The 20,602-nt window shown below is 33.1% G+C and overlaps 1 protein-coding gene across 2 annotated transcripts in view; it reads right to left on the reverse strand.

The window, feature by feature from the left end:
* The window catches only part of LIPI (lipase I), a 106,160-nt gene that overhangs the window by 35,184 nt on the left and 50,374 nt on the right, over positions 1-20,602 (reverse strand). For both annotated transcript variants that reach the window (XM_063659625.1, XM_063659626.1), the window contains 3 exons: positions 19,920-20,024; positions 9,147-9,258; positions 1,213-1,389 (listed from right to left, as the gene is read on the reverse strand). In XM_063659625.1, coding sequence (XP_063515695.1) covers positions 1,213-1,389; positions 9,147-9,258; positions 19,920-20,024 — 394 coding nt within the window. The remainder of the gene's footprint in view (positions 1-1,212; positions 1,390-9,146; positions 9,259-19,919; positions 20,025-20,602) is intronic.

The raw sequence follows: 20,602 nt of genomic DNA on the forward strand, positions 1-20,602 counted from the left end.
CACCAAAAGTTATAAAATGACTTCCCAACTCTCTTCTGTTGATATAGACCTCATCTAAATGTATATTATTATCATTTATTATTTTTATGTTTACTCTCCACAGGTTCTTGTGTACTATGTTCAACATTGACAAGAAGATAATTAGGAAATAAATATATATAAATACAGGAACATAAAGAGAAATAAAGAGGAAGCACCACAGTCAACTAAAAAAGAGAGATTCCCAGCAATCTACACACCCATTTCTATAGGCTCTCAGCTGATGCTTAGTGTTTGGACAACTCATACATGCAGATTGACAGATGACCAACTTATAAAAGAGATTTTTAATAATTCTTAATGATTTCACAGGGTGTTGTCAATGGAAATATGGATTCTTCTACAGCAAACATGTACACTGATACCATGTGGAACAAGGATAGTGGGAAAACCTCTGATTGTGAGGACGTAGAACTGAGAAGAGCATATTAAACGTGATTAAAAAAACACTTCTGGAGCATGTTGTCTTCAAGAAAGTGGTGCCCAGACAGTCAGGATTGTGTTACATTTTAATAGGAATGGGGATATTTGTGATATACTGACAAACTAAGACAGGTGACTATAAAACTGCAATGTAAAGTGTCAGCTTCTCCTCGTGCCTTTATAGTAGACATCTGAGAACCTAACCCCTGTCAGTGTATTCTTGGGGTTGAATCTCAAGTGATCCATAGGATCTTAGATACAGCAGATGAAAATGGGCTTTTCTATCTTCCTAAGTAAACAGCAATGAAGCTGAGAGAAAGACGATATTGCTGGAAGTCATGATAAAGTCTATCTTCTGTGACCATATGTTTCCTTAGAGAGTTTTAGACATTGACCCTCATCTAAAAAATTGTGGAAAAGGACTCTCACCAGTCTGTTAATATGCATGTATATGAAAGAAATTACTGGTAAACTTCTAAGGCAGGCATTGGTGTTACTTTATCTTTATTGTGTCTATGAAATGATTGTGTGTGTTTTTTCTTTGATTAGACAATGAGATTCCCAAATAAATTTTATTAAAACCAAAAAAACCTTTAAACCTTTTTGAGATTCTAATATTTATGTAAAATATAGGCTGAAATACACAATAAACAGATATTTGAATACATGAATTTTTAAAACATTACTTAACAAACCAATATTTTCAAGTTTAAAAGATAACATGTTGAAATCAAAATTTAATTTTCTTACCTTTCTGGATATGTAAGTGATTTTAACATGAGACTCTGGATCTTGTATGTGCATGTGGAACACTGCAGATTTGAGCTCTGGAAATATGTCAAACCAATGCTTGAAATATTTACAAAGTCATTGTAAAATTGAGCAAGAATCTTGATTTCTTGAAGTTTATAAAATGGTTTGTTCTTTCTAGAGAGAAAATTTGATACACTGAGCATATTAATAATTTGAAACATAATTCAATTCTAAAATCAATATAATCCTAATAAGGGAGGCCACAGAGAACAATATTATAGGGAAAAGGCCAAACAAAATATTATTGCAGTATTTACTAAAATAATTAAAGCCATAATTTATAACAGAACAAAATAATAAATGCATTCCCTCATAGAACTATTTTGAAAATGCTTCTTTTGGGAAAAAGTGACATGTCTTTCTGAGTAGATGTCTAGATTGTACATTTGACTAGAATTAGAGAAGTCATCCTATATGTGTTTTTTAGACCCTTTAACAACTATCATAGTTCCCTAAATAGACTAGTTGCTTAAGGGATAACTTAAAAATATTTTATCAAATATTTTTGACCTAGAACAATAACTTATAAAGGCCTGAGATTCAAAACAGAAATACAGTGTTTTATAAGTACAAGTTTTTGTGCATTTACAATGTAATTAAGCTTTCCATGCTTAACCTAATTTAACTACCTGAAAAACTCCTTTTATTAGGTACTATGAGTATTACCATTTTACAGATAAGAAAACTGAGCATCAGAGCATATAAGTGTTTTTCCCAAAGACACAGCTAATAATGATCCTCACTGCTCTGCTCAATTTCTCATCCCTATGTGCCAGAAATGTGGGTCCCTGGAGTCATTTATCTCAACCTGGGCTTTCATGACCCCAAGAGGAACTCCAGCTACTCTATTGCACTTTTTCTCACTAGATAAAACTGATGGCAAAGAGGAGAAAGAGAAGAAGGAGGAAGAAGAGGTGTAGGAGGAAGAGGTGAAGGAAGAGGAAGAAAAGTAGAAGGCGGAGGTGGAGGAGACAAAGGAGGAGAAAGGGAAGGAACTAAAGAAGAGGACAGAAGTGAAGGAAAAAAAAAGTTTAAAAAAAAATCAGTTTGAAGTTTCTCTTTTGAGCCAACAACAACTTGGTTAATCAAAGGTGACAATCACACAGAGAACAGCTGAAGAGCAACCAGTAGGGCACCCAGCACTCCCTGCCATCTCATATTTTTTCCTGCTCTCTTTTTGATTCCTTGCAGCAGTTAGACACCAAAAAAGGACATGATCATTCCGCTCAAAGTCCATTTCTGCTACCTCCTGGCAGGGTTACCACCTTCTTTTTCACAGACTATGTCATTAGATATATCACTAATATCTTTCCATGAACATATCCAAATTTTTCAGCGATAATTCTAATTCAACATATCCAGATAGGAATGTGTTATCTTTCCATACAAACTCACAGCCACACCAGTGGTTTCAATTACCAACAGTTTGCTCATGACTACAAAATCTCTACCTTCAGCTACGGCCTGTATACTAAGTTTTAGTTACATGTATCCACTGTCATTCACCGTGTCCATGTGGATATCTTAAGGATGCCTGAAGCTCACTAGGTTCAAATCTAAATGACTCATCTTCTCCAACACTTTCTCCAACCAAAAAAAAAAAAAAAAATACTAAAACTAAAACTTACATTGTCTCAGAGTATTAAATGGCACCGTCACCTATTACCCAAGTCAAATAACTTGGACTCACCCTTGATAGTGCCCTTCTTTCAACCTCCACATTCAATCTATCAGAAATTTCTGTTGACTTTACCTCTGAAATATCAAAACTGATTTGAACCCCTCATTTTTCCATTTCAACTATAAACCTTCAAACCCAGGACACCATTGTGTCATGTCTATATTCCTGCAACAGCATCTTGCTTTGTATCTCTCCAATCCACTGTGGTTAAATTGTTTTTCCAAAAGAAAAATCCAGCTGTGGCCTCAACCTGACTGCCACAACTAAAATACTTCAGTGGTTTTCATGTGCCCAGTGAATAAAATATAAATTCTGGAACATGGCCTATGAGTTCTAATTTCTATAATGCATCTAAGTGTTCTCTAGATTTCTCCTCTCTTTCTTGCTTTCCCAGTCTCTATTCTTTTTTTTTTTTTTTTTTTTTTTGAGATGGAGTCTCGCTCTGTCACCCAGGCTGGAGTGCAGTGGTGCAATCTCGGCTCACTGAAACTTCCATCTCCCAGGTTCAAGTGATTCTCCTGCCTCAGCCTCCTGAGCAGCTGGGACTACAGGCATGCGCCACCACAGCCAGCTAATTTTTGTATTTTTAGTAGAGACAGGGTTTCACCATATCGGCCAGGCTGGCCTCGAACTCCTGACCTTGTGATCCACCCACCTCGGACTACCACAGTGATGAGATTACAAGCGTGAGCCACCACACCCGGCCCCAGTCTCTATTCTTAAACACACTAAATTGCCTTCAGCTGCTGAAGTGGGTCATGCTTCTCTACGCTTCAGATTTTCTGTATTTATTGGTCCTTCTGCCTGGAATGCAGCAGGGCAATGACTCCTGTTCACCATTTAGGACTCGACTAATATAAGCACCAATAGAGAAACTTTTAGTCACCCCACTAATTTACATCCCCTATTTTAATTTTCTATATACACTATGATTTATGTCAAGACATTTTTTTCATGAACAGATTTTACTTATATAATTTTATAATTATTTGACTATCCTTATATGTCTCATTATGATACAAGCTTAATGAAGGTAAGACCATGACTGATTTTCTCACCACAGTATCCCCAGCACTTAACACAGTGCCTGGCTCAGTGTAGATACTCATTAAAAACTGTTTGAATACTAGAATGATGGACATCATTGTTTTATTTTTATTATTAACTTAAAATCTATCTGCTACAGACATCTAATTTATATAAGAACAGACATTTAATTTGTCCAGAATTGTATCCCCTATTCCTAGTACAGATCCGGGTGTATAGAAGAACTCAGTAATTTGTAATTAATGGATTAAATTCGATTCTCTCCATGTATCTTTTAGCTCAGTATAATAGTATTATACTTTTTAAATAGTCACAAAGCTCAAAACTTGAAGTCACTGTAGATTGGTTTCTTTCCTTAATGTTCACTTATTCAATTAACCATGCAAACACACAACATGTCTATTCTAAAGCCCCAAAACCTCTAGAATCTCCCTTACCCTGTTTTTTTATTCCCACTGACTTGGATCCAGACTCACTTTATCTTTCATATGAATTATCACAGTAACTACGTCTGTAGCCTACTATCTCATGTCTTGCTCCCTCTAATCTCTCCATTACTCATATGTCTGGGCCATGTTTCTATCCTGAATATCCAATATTGACATTTCCCATTTAACATCCTATATTGGCATATTAATATATCTGGTCCAATGAATCATTAGTAGTATACGAAAAATAACATTCAGTATAAAAATCAGGATGCAGAACACATTTCAATCAGATCCTAATTTTGCCAAATAAAAAAATCATATGTCTGCACATAGGGGCATGTACAAGAAGGAGGAAGGGGAAGAATGATTATACACCAAATGCAAAGTGTAGGTATTCCTTGATGGTATAATTATAGGTGATCCCTATTTTCTATTATATAATATTATACATTTTCTACAGTGAGTAAATATTCCTGTTTCCATTTTAAAAAGGAAAATAAAAGATCGTTTAAAATTCTTTGACTCCTGTGCCATCTTAAAGACAATTAAAATCCCAAAACATAATTAAATGTATACTCATGTGCTGCATAATGATGTTTTTGTCAACAAAGGACTGAATATATGACAGTGGTCCCATAAGATTATGACATTATATTTTCACTGTACCTTTTTCTATGCTTGGATATTTTTACATAGACAAATATTTACCATTGTGTTACAATTGCCTCCAGTATTCAATACTGTAGCATGCTGTACAGGTTTGTAACTTATTGCTTCTAGGTTATAAATCTATGCTACACTCCATATAGCCTACATGTGTAGCAGGCTATACTATCTAAGTTTGGACTCTATAATGTCCAAGCAATGACAAAATCACCTAAATATGCATTTCTCAGAGGATATTCCCATTGTTAAATGATGAATGACTGTATTAGCAAATAATTATTAATACAAAAACAGTAAACCCATTAGCCAAGATTGGGTGGACAGATTATAACACATGTGTATATGTTCCCATATTTTATATTCCTTCACAACAATGCATTAGTCCAAGTATCTGAATAAAATTAATCACTATTTCATGCTCCACATAGAATATAATGTTTGTAAATTAACTCAAGACCAACAGTTTCTTTGCCTTCTGAACAAATTTGAAACATCTGTTCTAGGCCTGTGTTCATGTGCAATTTTTGAATTTAGAAACTGTATTAGTCTGTTCCCATGTGGCTATGGAGAAATACACAAGACTTGGTAATTTATAAAGAAAAGAGGTTTAACTGACTCAACAGTTCTGCATTGCGGGGGAGGCCTCAAGAAACTTACAAACATGGCGGAAGGGAAAGCAACATGACCTACTTCATATGGTGGCAGGAGAGAGAAGAATGAGAATCGAGCAAATAGAGAAGCCCCATATAAAACCATCAGATCTCTTGAGAACTTACTCACTATCAAGAGAATAATATGGGGGAAACCACCCCGTGATCCAATCTCCACCTGGTCCCACTCTTGACACGTGGGGATTATTACAATTCAAAGTGAGACTTGGGTAGGAACACAGAGTTAAACCAAATCATTCCACCGCTGGCCTTCCCAAATCTCACGTTGTCACATTTCAAAATACAATTATGCCCTTCCTACAGTCCCCCAAAGTCTTAACTCATTCCAATATTAACTCAAAAGTCCAAGTCCAAAGTCTCATTTGAGACAAGGTTAGTCCCTTCCACCTATGAGCCTGTAAAATCAAAAGCAAGTTAGTTACTTCCTAGATACAATGAGGGTACAAGCATTGGGTAAATACACCCATTCCAAATGAGAGCAATTGGCCAAAACAAAGGGTCTATAGGCCCCATCCAAGTCTGAAATCCAATAGGGTAGTCATTAAACCTTAAAGTTCCAAAATGATCCCCTTTAACTCATGTCTCACATCCAGGACACGCTTATGCAAGAGATGAGTTCCCACAGCCTTGGGCAGCTCCACCCCTGTGACTTTGCAGGGTTCAGCCCCTCTTCCAGCTGCTTTCATGGCTAGCGTTGGGTGTCTGCAGGTTTTCCAGATGCATGGTGCAAGCTGTCAGTGGATCTACCAATCTAGAGTCTGGAGGAATGTAGCCTTTTTTTCACAGCTCCACGAGGCAGTGCCCCAGTGGGAACTCCGTATAGGGCTCCAATCCCACATTTCCCTTCCACACTGCCCTAGCAGAGGTTCTCCATGAGGGCTCTGCCCTTGCACCAGATACCTGCTTGGAGCTCCAGGCATTTCCACACATCCTCTGAAATCTAGGTGGAGGTTCCCAAACCTCAGTCCTTGTCTTCTGCAACCTACAGGACCAACAGGAATAGTATGGGGGAAACCACTCCCATGATTCAATTATCTCAACCTGGTCCAATCCTTGACACGTGGGGATTACTACAATTCAAGGTGAAATTTGGGTGGGGACAAACAGCCAAACCATATCAGGTACTCTCCTATCTCTAGGTTTTTGATACATCCTTTCTGTTCCCTGACTGTATTGCCTTGCTTTCAAATACTTCCTTGATTCTTCTCTGTGCTCCAACAGTACATTAAGTGATCTTCTTTTATAAAACATTCTACTAAAAGCTACAATTATGCATGAGTCTCCAGTATTCTGTGACTTTTTTGAGAACAAAATACTGTCTGTGTCAGTTTGGCTCCCCATTATTTTTGAGAAATGCCTGAATAAGTTTGATGCTGAATAATTCAAATAAGTAATTGAATCCATTTAATAGCCAAAAATCATGTTTTTGATAAGAATAAATAATATATCATGTGTGAATGTATATGTATATACATACATAAATACAATTGTAAGTAATTTAAAATAATGAACAATTATGGAATAATATTAGTTATTATTTTAAAACATTCAGTGTTCAAAATTAGGTGAAAAGGGCCAAAAAGTTTCTCTCAATGAAAGATGGGTCTTGAAGAAAGTCAAGAATTTGGATTGGAATTTTTGTTTAATTTCTTTTATCTTCTTTGGGTGACTGAAGGTTAGTTTAAAAAGGGAAAGGAAAACGGATAATTGTTACTCTTTCACTACCAGTTCTACACAACTGTTAAATCATCTGCAATGTCTTTATTAACTTTAAGAAAATTACATTTATACAATCTAATATTAAACATATGTTTATCCAAAATTTTAAACATTTTGCTGGACTTGTAACCCAGGGTATTATCTCTAAGGATAATCATGGCATCCCTTGATGGAACGGTTTTTATGTTACTTCAGTACACAGGTATTTTATATTTTCATTATGGTGAACTTACCATTATTTTCTTTGTGGATTCCAATGTTTGAAAGGTTTACCTACTATTATGAGCTATGGCTACTTTTTATATTTTAATATCGTTTCAGATTTTACCTGTGCTAATAATACTGTAACATTAAATACTTTCACTGCCATTGTTTGTGAATGTGCAAATAAATAAGTAGTCAGGGACTTTCTCCTGGCTCACAGAGTTTGGATGTCACTATGTACTCAGGTCCAAGGTCCATCACACATTAATTTAGTTAATTAGTTAATTCATGTACTGTAACTACCTATACTGTGACAGCAGTAAATGTTGGAAATACCAACCGTGCTTCCTGAAACCCTAATGTGTTCAATAACCAGTCAAAACTTAAGCCAAATTGCTCTGTCTATCCACAACAAAATACACTTTTATATTTTTTTAATCACTAGATATGGTGCCTGTGAGCCTTTTGAAAATCGTTTCATTATTTAATGGCTAGTTAGAAGTCTAGCACAGCAGGTTGGAAACCACAGCTATATAGTAGTGTGCCCATTTATATCATTCTTTTATTTAAGAAAAAAATAATTTTCTAGTTTAAGAATTTATTAAACACAGAAATATATATTCAACAAGCTCAAGCCAAGAACATTCTTTTATATAATTATATAACCTTAAAATATGTATACACACTTGCACATACATATGTACATACATAAAAAGTTAAATAAAAGATTGAGAAAAAAACAAAACCCTCCCCTATTGTTTGGGAGCCTTGTAGGTAGGAATAGTTCTCTGAAACACTAAAATTGTGTCACTCTATTTAAAGAAGTCACTAAACATTTATTCACATCACTGAGAACATGATATTAACAGAAAACTGGAGAGAATTAGAAGGCAATATGGTTAGGAAAAACACTTCAATGAGAGTCAAAAGAGAGAGAAAGACACAAAGTCATCTTTTATTCTTTAACTTATTTTATTTATTTATTTATTTATTTATTTGAGACGGAGTCTTGCTCTGTCACCCAGGCTGGAGGGCAGTGGTGCAATCTCAGCTCACTGCAACCTCCACCTCCTGGGTTCAAGCGATTCTCTTGCCTCAGCCTCCTGAGTAGCTGGGACTACAGGCACGTGCCACCCATGCCCAGCTAATTTTCTGAATTTTTAGTAGAGACAGGGTTTCACCATGTTAGCCAGGATGGTCTACATCTCCTGATACTCTTATAACTTTTAAAGTCACTAGTTGTTTAGAGTAAGGGAGCCTCTTTAACATATGTTATGTTTCTCTGTAAAATAAAGGAATTAGAATATAACATATGAGATCCTTTTAATATTTAACATTTTAAGACTCTCTAGATGAAAAATAAACTATACTATTTAAATTATCTGTTGGATGGGATACTGAAGAAAGCAAATATTGAATATATGAGAAAAGAAAATAGTAAATTTTACTTACTCATAAAGCCTTGGCTCTTCAATCATTCCAAGCTGGTTTAATAATTTAAATGAAAACGAGCCATCCATCATAGTTTTATCTGGAACAATTATACTGAGAACAAAATAATAGGCTACAAAATAAAAACGTAGAATGCAACTCACATTATTTTTTAATTTTTGGTTTTGGTACATATTCAGATATATATATATGTGTATGTATAGATAGATATGTAATTTAGGCTCATATTACACACGCAAATAATATTATTGAGAGGACTCATTTGGTAAATGGGTAATATATTTTACCTTTTGTTTGTCAATTTTTGACTACTCTTAAACCTGAGAGATGAAAAAGCCTTCCAGCCAGTAATGGGTATGGTGAAGTATTGAACAAATAGCTCCTAAATACTGGCTTGTCTGAAAACCAAAACTTTTCAGAAATTAGGCCAATTAAGCAACTTTTACTTTTAAATAGCAGATCTAAGGTAAATATGGTAAGATTTCTTAATTATCTGATTAATAGTACCAGCTATTGCTTGCCAAACATAAGTCCTAATTTCACTGGCTGTTCAAGAATGACTGTGAAATATATATAAGGTAAGTTCATAGCAGTTCTTATTCAAATTGCCTTTACTAAACTTTGGTAGAGTATATCTTTCACAGGCAAGGATGCTGAACTTACTTCTATATATTGCCAGGCCTGTACAGGAAATTTGGACTATAGGAGTTATCCCAAGTTTGGTGCACCCCCCTTCTAGAACAGAACGGATTTATAATTGGATTTTCCCGATTTCTGACACAAGAGGTACAAGGAAACACTTCTCACTTTGAAGTTACTTCACAGCCTTAGGCAAAGTACTTTCATTCACCTTGCCCATAAAAATGGCCATTCAGACTTGTTCAGATTATTTCTGACAGCATAGAATATTGAGATGTTACAGATTAAGCCACCCTCCCACTATAAGTACATGGAAATGCTAGGTGTACAATCCATGTTTCAATATACAACCAAGCTCAGAAGAAGGAAGGGGAAGTGTCAGAAAGCAGAAGCAAAGAGAAATTAAAGCCAAGGCCAGAAAAACTGAAGCCCTGGACCCCTCTGGGACTTCAGAGCCTGTTGTAGCATGAAGATGGAGGCTGAAGTGTCAACCTCCATGCAGGAGCAGGAGACGTGATCCTAAAGGAAAAAGCTGAAATGGAGGTCCCTGCACAGAGCCATAAACCTCATAATTGAAATTCCCTGACCCATCATTGAAAGAGGAACTAGGAAAATCTTTCTGTTTTTTCAGTCTGGGTCTTACGTGAAAACATAAATTGTTTCTTGAGATTAAATGAAACTCCAGGAAACATGAAATTTAAGTTCACACTAGTTATATGTTGAAAGACCCCCACAAATTTACATTAAAATGCTTCAGGATTGTGGTAATATGGTTCTGAAAAAAGAAAATCTGACTTGTTCTGAAGGAGAACTTTGAAGAAGAGCTGATTTCTGAGAGTTTTCTATATCAAAGATAGACATGAATCTCTATTTTGAAATAGCACAAATAGTTTTTTTTATTAATTTTTAATCCAGACTTGAACAAACCATTGAGACTGGAAAATAACAATATAAAAAAAAAATCAATGAATACATTCAGTCTGATGAAATGATAGATTATCTTCATGGAAAAATTAGATTGAAGATAAATGAAAAAAAGTGTGTCTGAAAACAAGAGAATTCGTATTTTCAATGTGCTGAGCATATAAACTTTCAATATAGAATTCTGTCCTAAACTATCTTTTCATTCCTGACTGAGAGAAGGATAAGGACATTTTCAGGAAAGACAAAAAAAGAAAAAGACTAAGAAAGACGGCTATTGAAAAGCTACTACTAGGATATACTTCAGCAAGAAAAACGTTAAACCCAGAAGGAAGGAGTTGAAGGAGGGGATAAGACAAAATGTAGAAAACTGAAATTGGTAAATATAAGGAAGTATTTGATGATACTATTTATAATTAATATGTATCATTAAATAAGAAATGGAAGTAAAATACTACATGATGTAATATTGAAGATAGAAAAGAAGAATAAAGATTCTAAGGCTCTCTGAGGCAACTTGTAGCTGTGACAGAGTCTGATAAAATAGTTTGTGAAGCAAGATCCATATTCATGTATAAATGCATAAAAAGCAAAAAAAAAGTTAGTCGCTGAGAAAATATGATGTCCCGAAAGTTTTATGCATCTAAAAATCACAGCCTTAGAATATCTAAAGCCAACACCTAAACAGGGGAACTGCCCGCTAAAATAAATGTTTTAAATAGATCTCAGATTCTGACACAAGAGATACAATGTCCAAGACATGATCAAAAATTGCCCATAATACCAAGAACAAAGAAAATCACAACATTGTTAAGAAAATTACCTGATGCTAACCCTGAGATAAATTAGTTGCTGAGATTATCTGACATTTATTTTAAAGGAGCCATCACAATAATGATTCAAAGTTAACATGTCTCTTGAAAAAATTAAAACCTTAGCAAAGAAAAAAAAGTTGTAAAAGAAAAAATGAAATTACAGAAACAAAGGTGGCTCCATCGTGCAATGAATAGTGCACTGGACTTCCAAAATTACAGAAACAAAAAATACAATTGCAGATACAAAACTCACAGGATATACTCAATAGTTAGTGAAGATAATAAAAGAAGAAATCAGTGAACTTGAGGGCCAATCAATCTTAACGACAGAGAGAAAAAGATGGAGAAAAATAAATGAACAAAGCCTCAGGGATCTGTGGGACTATAATAAAAGATGTAATATTTGTGCTATTAGAATGTCAGAAAGAGAAAAGAGTGTGGGGCTGTGACATGATGGCTGAAAACTTTCTAAATTTGGTGAAAAAAATAAACACAGATTGAAAAAGCTAAGTGAACCTGAAATATAGTAAACCTCATGAAATTCTAACCAAGAGACATCATAATAAAACTGCAAAAGTAAAAACAAAGAAATAAAAGTCTTGTAAGCAGCCGGAAAGAAATGATGCATTACCTACAGGAGAACACCAATTTGAATCATAATGGATTTCACATCTGAAAGTCATGGAGGTCAAAAGAAAATATAACATTTTTCAAGTGCTGAAAGAAAATACTGCCAACCTCAAATCTTACATCCAACAAAACTGTCCTTTGAGAATGAGGGGGAAATAGAGACATTCTCAGACAAAGAAACAGTAAAAAACAAATCTCACTAGCAGAATTATCCTTAGAGATTGTCAGAAGTAATTTCTTCATACAGAAAGGAATTAATGAAATAATCATGAATCATTGTGAAGAAAGAATGAACAATGGGAAGAGAATAAATATGGGTACATACAATAGGTTATCTTTTTTCTCATTGATTTTGTAAATGTTAAGGATTGAAACAAAAATTATTACACAATCTAATATTCAAAATCATGATAATTAAAAGTGGGGAATGTAAAGGGGCCTACATGGAAGTGAGGTTTCCACATTTTACTTGAAATGGTTAAATGTTGGAATAATTAAACAGTGATAAATAATGTATGCACATTGTAATTGTTGTAGGCCTCCCCAAATATATCCTTGTTCTAATCCCTGGAACCTACAAGTATGTTATCTTGCAAAGGATAATTAAGATTGCAAATAAAATTAGAGTTGCTAACCAGCTGTTCTTAAAATAGTGACATTATATTGAATTATCTAGGTGGACCCAATGTAATCACAAGCGGCCTTAAAAGAGGAAGAGGAAGACAAAAGAGGAGAATCAGAAACAGAGATGTGGTGCAGAAAAAGGATCAAAATGATATAATATGAAGACTCAGCCCACTAATGTGAATGAAAAGGCCACAAGCCAACAAATATGAACAATTTCTAGAGCTCGAAAAATTAAGAAAGTGTATTCTCCCCTGAGCCTCCAGAAAGGAATGCACCTGCTAACACCTTGACTTTAGCACAGTGACATCTGTATTAGACTTCTGGACTACCAAACTTTAAGATAATACATTTGTGTTGTTTTAAGCCACCAAATTTGTGGTAATTTGTTAGGGCAGTTATAGAAAATCAATATACATTTTGGTACAAATAATGTGATATAGCTATAAAAAACATATACAAGTGGAAAAGTGGCTTCTAAATTAGAAATGAGAAGAAGCTGGAAGAATTTTTAGGAATATAATAGGAAAACCTAGATTTCCTTGAATAAATTGTTAGTAGAAATGTGCTAGTAAGGACACAGGAGGAAATAAGGAACATGGCAGAGAAAATACACATTGCAAAAAGGCTGTTGGTGAGAAATATGGATGTCTAATGGAATGAATAAGGATGTTAATCTTGCCGTTGTTGAGGACTCAAACGGAAATTAGAAATACAGTATTGGAAACTGGTAGAAAAAGAATCCTCACTACATCGTGGCAGGTAGCTTAGTGGAATTATGTACTGCAATTTATGTGGAAAGCAGAAATTGTAAATGAAGAAATCGGAAATTTAACCAAGGGGATTTATAAGACAGGGGTTGAAAGTGTGGCCAGATTTCTCCTTGGTGCTCATCGTGAGTTGTGTGAGGAAAGACAGAAATTGAGATGAAACTGTTAAATTAAAAAGAATCCTGACTTGCTGATTTGGGAAATCCTCAGCCTGGCAAGTTTACTAAGATACTCACGTTAAGAAACTTATCAATGGGAAATGAAGCTCTAGAGAAAAAGCTGAGGGTGTAGCTGGGACAACCTTTTCCCTCAGAAAGATTTTAAAAATCAGAGCATTTAGTCACACAAAAGGGTCTTTTAAAATATTAAGCACATGACTCACCGATTCCTTTAGCCATCTCAGCAGAGGCCAATAATAGAGGCAGGATTGTCTAGAAAAAATATGGAGGAGTCTCTTTTTTAATAGAATGACTCTCTGTAATATATACGGAGATCCACCAGGCTTTGGAGAATGTTATAGTGGTATAAATAGTGCCAACTTTTTTTTTTAATTATACTTTAAGTTTTAGGGTACATGTGCACAATGTGCAGGTTAGTTATATATGTATACAAAAAAAGAAAAAAGAAAAAAGAGAATGGTAGGAAATCCAGTATACTAAATAGCACTATGGTGGGATTGTGGGTAGTTTATGTCATTTTTCTATAGGTTCAAAATTTTTCAATGTGGTTATGTTATTTTAAATAAAAATATTTGAAGTTTAAAAAAAAATAGTGCCAACTTGGACTAAAAGCAACAGAGTATAAAATGAGAGAAAGTTTTGAGGCCTGGAAAATTTCTACAAACAAGAAACAAGATGAAAAAACTACTCAGATGCAAACATATGCTACCATTTATACGTTTAAAGAAGAAGGCGGTGAAAGAGAGAGAGAAGGACTCTAAGAGACGAACACGCGAAGCCAAGAACCCAGGGAGCAGAGCCGTGAACCACAGAGAATTATTCCCAGGCCTTTAAATCAGATGGAGCTTGCCTGGCTGAATTTAAAAATTGCATGGAGTGTTGACTCTATTTTTCTTCTACTTTTCTTCTTTTTGAACAAGAATGCCTATAACTGGTATCGTATCCCTGTCTCATCATTGTATTTGGGGAGGAGGTAATTTGATTCCTGAGATTCACAGGTTCACAGATGAAGAAAAATTATGTCCAAGTACTTATATCCAGAGCTTTAGCCAAATCTGATTTAGATGAATTAGACAACAAGATTTAGAACTTTGTATCTGTTGAGTTTAGAGGAGATTTTTTACTTTAAGTTGATGCTGTAATGACTTGACGATGTCTGAGATCAGCCAACAAAACATTACTTTATACCCAAAAAAGCAGCATACACATGTATTGCCAGTACCCATGAAGCATGAGCCTAAAGAGATCAATCCTTGACTACTAAAATACCTCAGGACGTTGTTAAAAAATTTATACAGAGTTTGATTTCTAGCCATAATAAAATTAAACTAAAGATCAGTAACAGAAAGACAACAGGAAAATTTCTAAACTGTGGAAATTAAACACCATAGTTATAAATAACCCATGGACAAAGAAGAGTTCTCTAAAAAACACATAGAACAAGATAAAAAAGATACAACATATCAAAACACATGAGACACAGCTCAAGCAGTACTGAGAGGAAATTTCACAGACAAAATGATTACATTAGAAATGAAGAAATATCTGAGGCCAATAATTTAAGTTTCTGCCTCAAGAAAATAGAAAAAGAACAAAATAAACCCAAATAGAGAAGAAAAGATGTGTGTGTAGAAATATATATATTTATATATATAATATATATAAAAATATGTGTGTGTAGAAATATATATATATAGAGAGAGAGAGAACAAAGCAGAAATTAATGAAATTTAATAAAAGAACATGATAGAAAATTAAACAAAAATCTGATTCTTGAATAAAAAACAATAAAATCGATAAACCATTTTGTCTAGCAAGACAGACAAAATAAAAAGAATCAAGACACAAATCACTGTTAGGAATAAAACAAAAGGCATTACTAAAGATAATGCAATCATCAAAAAGATTATTTTAAAAACCTACTGTTCATAATTCAACACCTTAAAAAAAATGGACCAATTCCCCAAAAACCACAAACTACAAAACCTCAACCCAGCTGAAATAGATAATCCAAGTAGTCTTAAAATTATTAAATAAATTAAATTTGTAGTAAAAACTTCCTCCCAAAAAAGTCTCCAGACCCAAATGGTTTCACTGGAAAATTCTGCCAAACATTTAAAGAACTAACACAAATCTTGCATGATCTCTTCCAGAACAGACAATAGAGAAGGGAAAACTTGCCCACTTTTTTTATGATGTTGTATTATTACAGTAGTATGAATACACTATTACTCTTATGCCAAAACCAGACAAAGACAATAAGAAAGGAACACTACTAACAAATACCTCTTATGAACTTAGAAAAATTCTCAACAAAATATTAACAAATGAAATTCAACAATGTATTTAAAAATACGCACTAAGCCCAAGTAGAATTTATTACTGGAATGCAAATCTTGTTCAACATTCTAGAATCAATTAATGTAGTTCAACACATCAACAAACTAAAGAAAAAAATTATATGATCATATCAATTATGCATAAAAAGTATATGGCAAAATCCAACACATATTTATGAGGTAAAATTCTTGGCAAGTTAGGAATAGAGGGGAACTAACTCAATTTTATAGTGTATCTACAAAAAAACCTATAAGTCACATCACACTTTAATGGCAAAAGATTGGATTTTTTTTTCTCTAAGGCAAAGGTATCTGTGCTTACCACTATTATTCAAAATAGCACTGGAAGTTCTAGCCATGGCAATAAGTAGATTTAAAAAAATTAAATGCACACAGATTGTAATAGAAGAAATAAAAGCATTCTTATTTGCAAAAAACATAATTGCTTACATAGAAAATTCCAATAAATCTATTGTTTTAACCTAGAAACAATAAATGAATTCAGTAAGGTCCCAGGAAACAAATTCAACACAAAATATGCAATCTCATTTCTATATACTAACAGTGAATGTGGAGATACCAAAATTTAGAAATACATTTTACAATTACTCCCCAAAATGAATATGTGGTATACACATAACAAAAGATGCACAGGATCTGTATGTTGAAAATCATAAAATGCTGACTGAAGAAATCAAAGAATCAAAGTATATGGAAAGACATATCATATTCATGAATTAGAATATTCAGCATGGTAAAGATATCAGCTCTCCCCAAACTGAAAGATATGTTTAACGTAATTTCTGTTGAAACCTCAGATAAATTTTTGCAGATATAGACGTTATGCTAAAATTTATATTGAAATGCACATACACTAGAAGATCTAAAATAATCATGACAAAGAAGAATGAAGAGGAAATAATCAGTCTACTTGATATTAATGCTTACTATATAGCTACATTAATTAAATGCTATGTGGTACTAGAAAAACAAATGAACACATACATAAATGAAAAAATATATATATCAAAATACAGACCCAACACAAATAGGTACAAAAACATGTCAATAAACATATCGATATATATTGATATCTATATTATATATCTCTATCTACAGAGATATATTTTAACCAATTGTTGATAAAGATGCAAAAGCACTTAGTAAAAGAGAACCTGTCAACAAATGATGCTGGAGCTATAAAAAAACTAAATAGAAATGGATTTCAGATGTAAATGTAACACATAGAACTATATTATTTTTAGAAAAAATTATAGGAGAAAACCCTCAGGATCTAGGGCTCAACACAGAGTTATTAGACTTGACACCTAAAGTGTGATACATACCTAAAATAATGATCAATTACTCCTCATCAAAACTAATCACTTTTTCTCTGCCAATGCTTTTGTGAAACAGATAAAAAGACAAGTTACAAACTGTACAAAAATATTTGTAGATCAAATATTGACAAGGACTAGTTTAGAAATTATATAAAGAATTATCAAAAGTCAACAGCTTAAAAAAAAGCCCAATTGAAAAATGTCCAAAAGACATGAACACACATTTCAGCAAAGATGATAAGTAGAAGAAATAGTCAATATAATCAGCCATCAGGGCAACGAATACTAAAACCACTGAAGTATCACTGTATGCTTGTCAGAATGCTTAAGAATTTTTAAAATAATGACACCACCAAATTCTGAAAAAAAATCAGAAAAATTAGATCACTTATATTTTAATTGGGATAATGTAAAGTGGTACAGTCACTCCAAAAAAATGTCAAATTTTTTCAAAGCTAAATGTGCAATTAGTTTCTGTCCCAGCAATAATACTCCTGGGAATTTATGACAGATAAATGAAGACATATTCACACAAAAACTTATATACTATATTCAAGCAGCTTTATTTGTCGTAGTGAAAACCTAAAAACATCCCAGATGCTCTTCAACAGGTGATTGGTTAAACAAATGGTGGTACATCCTGTATCTATGTAAATGTATATGTATATTCCATAAATAGTATCTATATATAGATATATATCCCTATAGATATATATGTAATGTATAGTTATATATAATATATAGTAATATGGGTAGATAGTAATATATCTTTATCTATAGATATATAATATTATATATGACATATAATATCTATGTTATATATGTATATTATATATACATGGGTATATCAATATATATTATATATAGATATTATATAGCTATTATATATAAAAATAGATCTATATATCTATAATATGTAGATATAATATAGATATGTAATATTATATATTAATATATAATATATACATTATTATATATAATTACATATAATATTATATATTATATTAATATAATACAGATATATGATATATATAGATATATTATTTCACTCAGCATAATTCCCTTGAGGTTCATCCCCGTAGCATGTATCAATGATTCACTATACTTTTACTTGCTGAGTAGTATCCCATAGGAATATATCTCTACCCCTATCGTTAGATAGATAGATCGATATACATTGATATATATATCATATCTCTGGATATATTACTATAGAATACTACTCAGCGACTAAAAGTATAGTGAATCACTGATACATGCTACATGGATGAACCTCCAGGGAACTATGCTGAGTGAAAAAATAAGCCAATTAGAAAGGTCACATGCTGGATGATTCTCTTTATATAACAATCTTGAAATAACAAAGTTCTAGAAATGTATGAATGGATACCAGGGATTGGAAACCAATAGGTGGGCGGATGGGGTACCTAGTTATAAAGGCACAACACAAGGATTCCTTGTGGTGATGAACTGTTCAGCAGCTTCATTGTGGTGGTAGATACAGAGCCCTATAAATATGACTATTTTGTATAGAGCCAAATACACATACAGCCACACACACAGGCAAGTGTATAGGAAAATCAGATTAAGATGGGTGCATTGTATCAATGTCAATATCCTGCTACTACTCTATGGTACTGCAAAATGTTATCATTTAAGGAAACTAAAGTATATACAGTATCTCTGTATTATTTCTTACTTCTACATGTAAATCTAAAATTAACTCAATAAAATTTTTAATTTGAAAAATGGACAGCCCCAATTCTGTTTGATAGGACACATCACTAATGTTTGAAGAATAATATATTGAAGTTGGTAGTGACTGTGACTGGAAGACATTAAAAATGACTGACCTAAAATATTTTATGAGAATCTATTATAAGTACTTATCTCTCAGTAATCAAAATTAATGACAGTAATTCAAAACTTCCTCCATAAGATTCTTCACATAAAAAGGACTCATTTTATTTACAAACCACTTCGAGTTTTTCATTTCCAAACAGAATAATTTTGCTTTCTTTAATACTTCCTTATAAATCTAATTATTTATTATATTTCTATGAGATTCTCTCTGCTTCTACAAGTTTTCTCCTCTCATCTAACTCTAAATGTATTATGAGGATTACTACTTTCTTGTCCTTTTTTATATTTATATATTAATAATCTAGTTTTATTAATAATGGGTGTTCATACTGTATATATATATATAGTAGGCTCCTTGATATGTTACATGCCAAAATAACTCTAGAGGTGAAAAGGGCAATATGCAAATTTAGGATGAAGGAGTGCGACCATGATTGTTTCTTTCAGAAAATATTACCCAAGCGTCTCTCCATTTTATCTAAAAAAAGATCAAGTCCTTAGTTGAATTTGTCCCACTGGCTATAGCAAATTTTAAATTTGCCTGAAAGAACATGATGGAATTTGAGTGGGTGCAAAGAACACTTTGAATCAAATGTAGATTAGTGAAAAAAAACTAAAAATGTGTTTATTTGTTAAAATTGTTAATAACTTACTGCAGAATGGATATGTGCCACTTGTATCCAAAAACACAGTGGTCCTAAGAGGTCTTCCTTCCATCCTTTCTTTTAAAACGTCTTTAAATAGGTTGGCTTGATAACCTGAGATTTGAGAAATAGAACATTAGAAATTGGATTTCCATCAAATAACAAAAATGTCAAATCACTAAAGTAACTAAAAGATCAGTGTGTATAATCATCATCCTGATCGTCATGGATTGTGATAACTTAAAAAGCATTTTTTCAAATAATGTAGCATTCCATTTATTTTAATTACAATAACAACTCTTAAATTCAGGATTCACAAATAACTCTGCTCCCTGAAAATCTTATCAGAGCTTAGCATACTCCATCCATATGGCTATAGTCCATTTGTAGAAGTTTTTCTGTTATAAATTCAGAATTTTACCTGTAATTCTTTCTAATAAATTCAGCAGAGTAAATTGACTACATAAAACTTAAACATACAATATAGCTCCATGAGTATAGCTCCCTAATTCTCCAACACATATAATACATACAGATACGGCATGTATGTGTATACATTATATATATTATATATATGTAGTATAGGTATACTTTACATGTACTATATGTTGTGCATATAATATACATATTTCAGATACATATATTATGTGTACATATAGAATATTTATTTTATATATGTTGATATATTGATA

Source organism: Pongo pygmaeus, chromosome 22 (genome assembly GCF_028885625.2).
Source record: "Pongo pygmaeus isolate AG05252 chromosome 22, NHGRI_mPonPyg2-v2.0_pri, whole genome shotgun sequence".
NCBI classification, from domain to species: domain Eukaryota; kingdom Metazoa; phylum Chordata; class Mammalia; order Primates; family Hominidae; genus Pongo; species Pongo pygmaeus.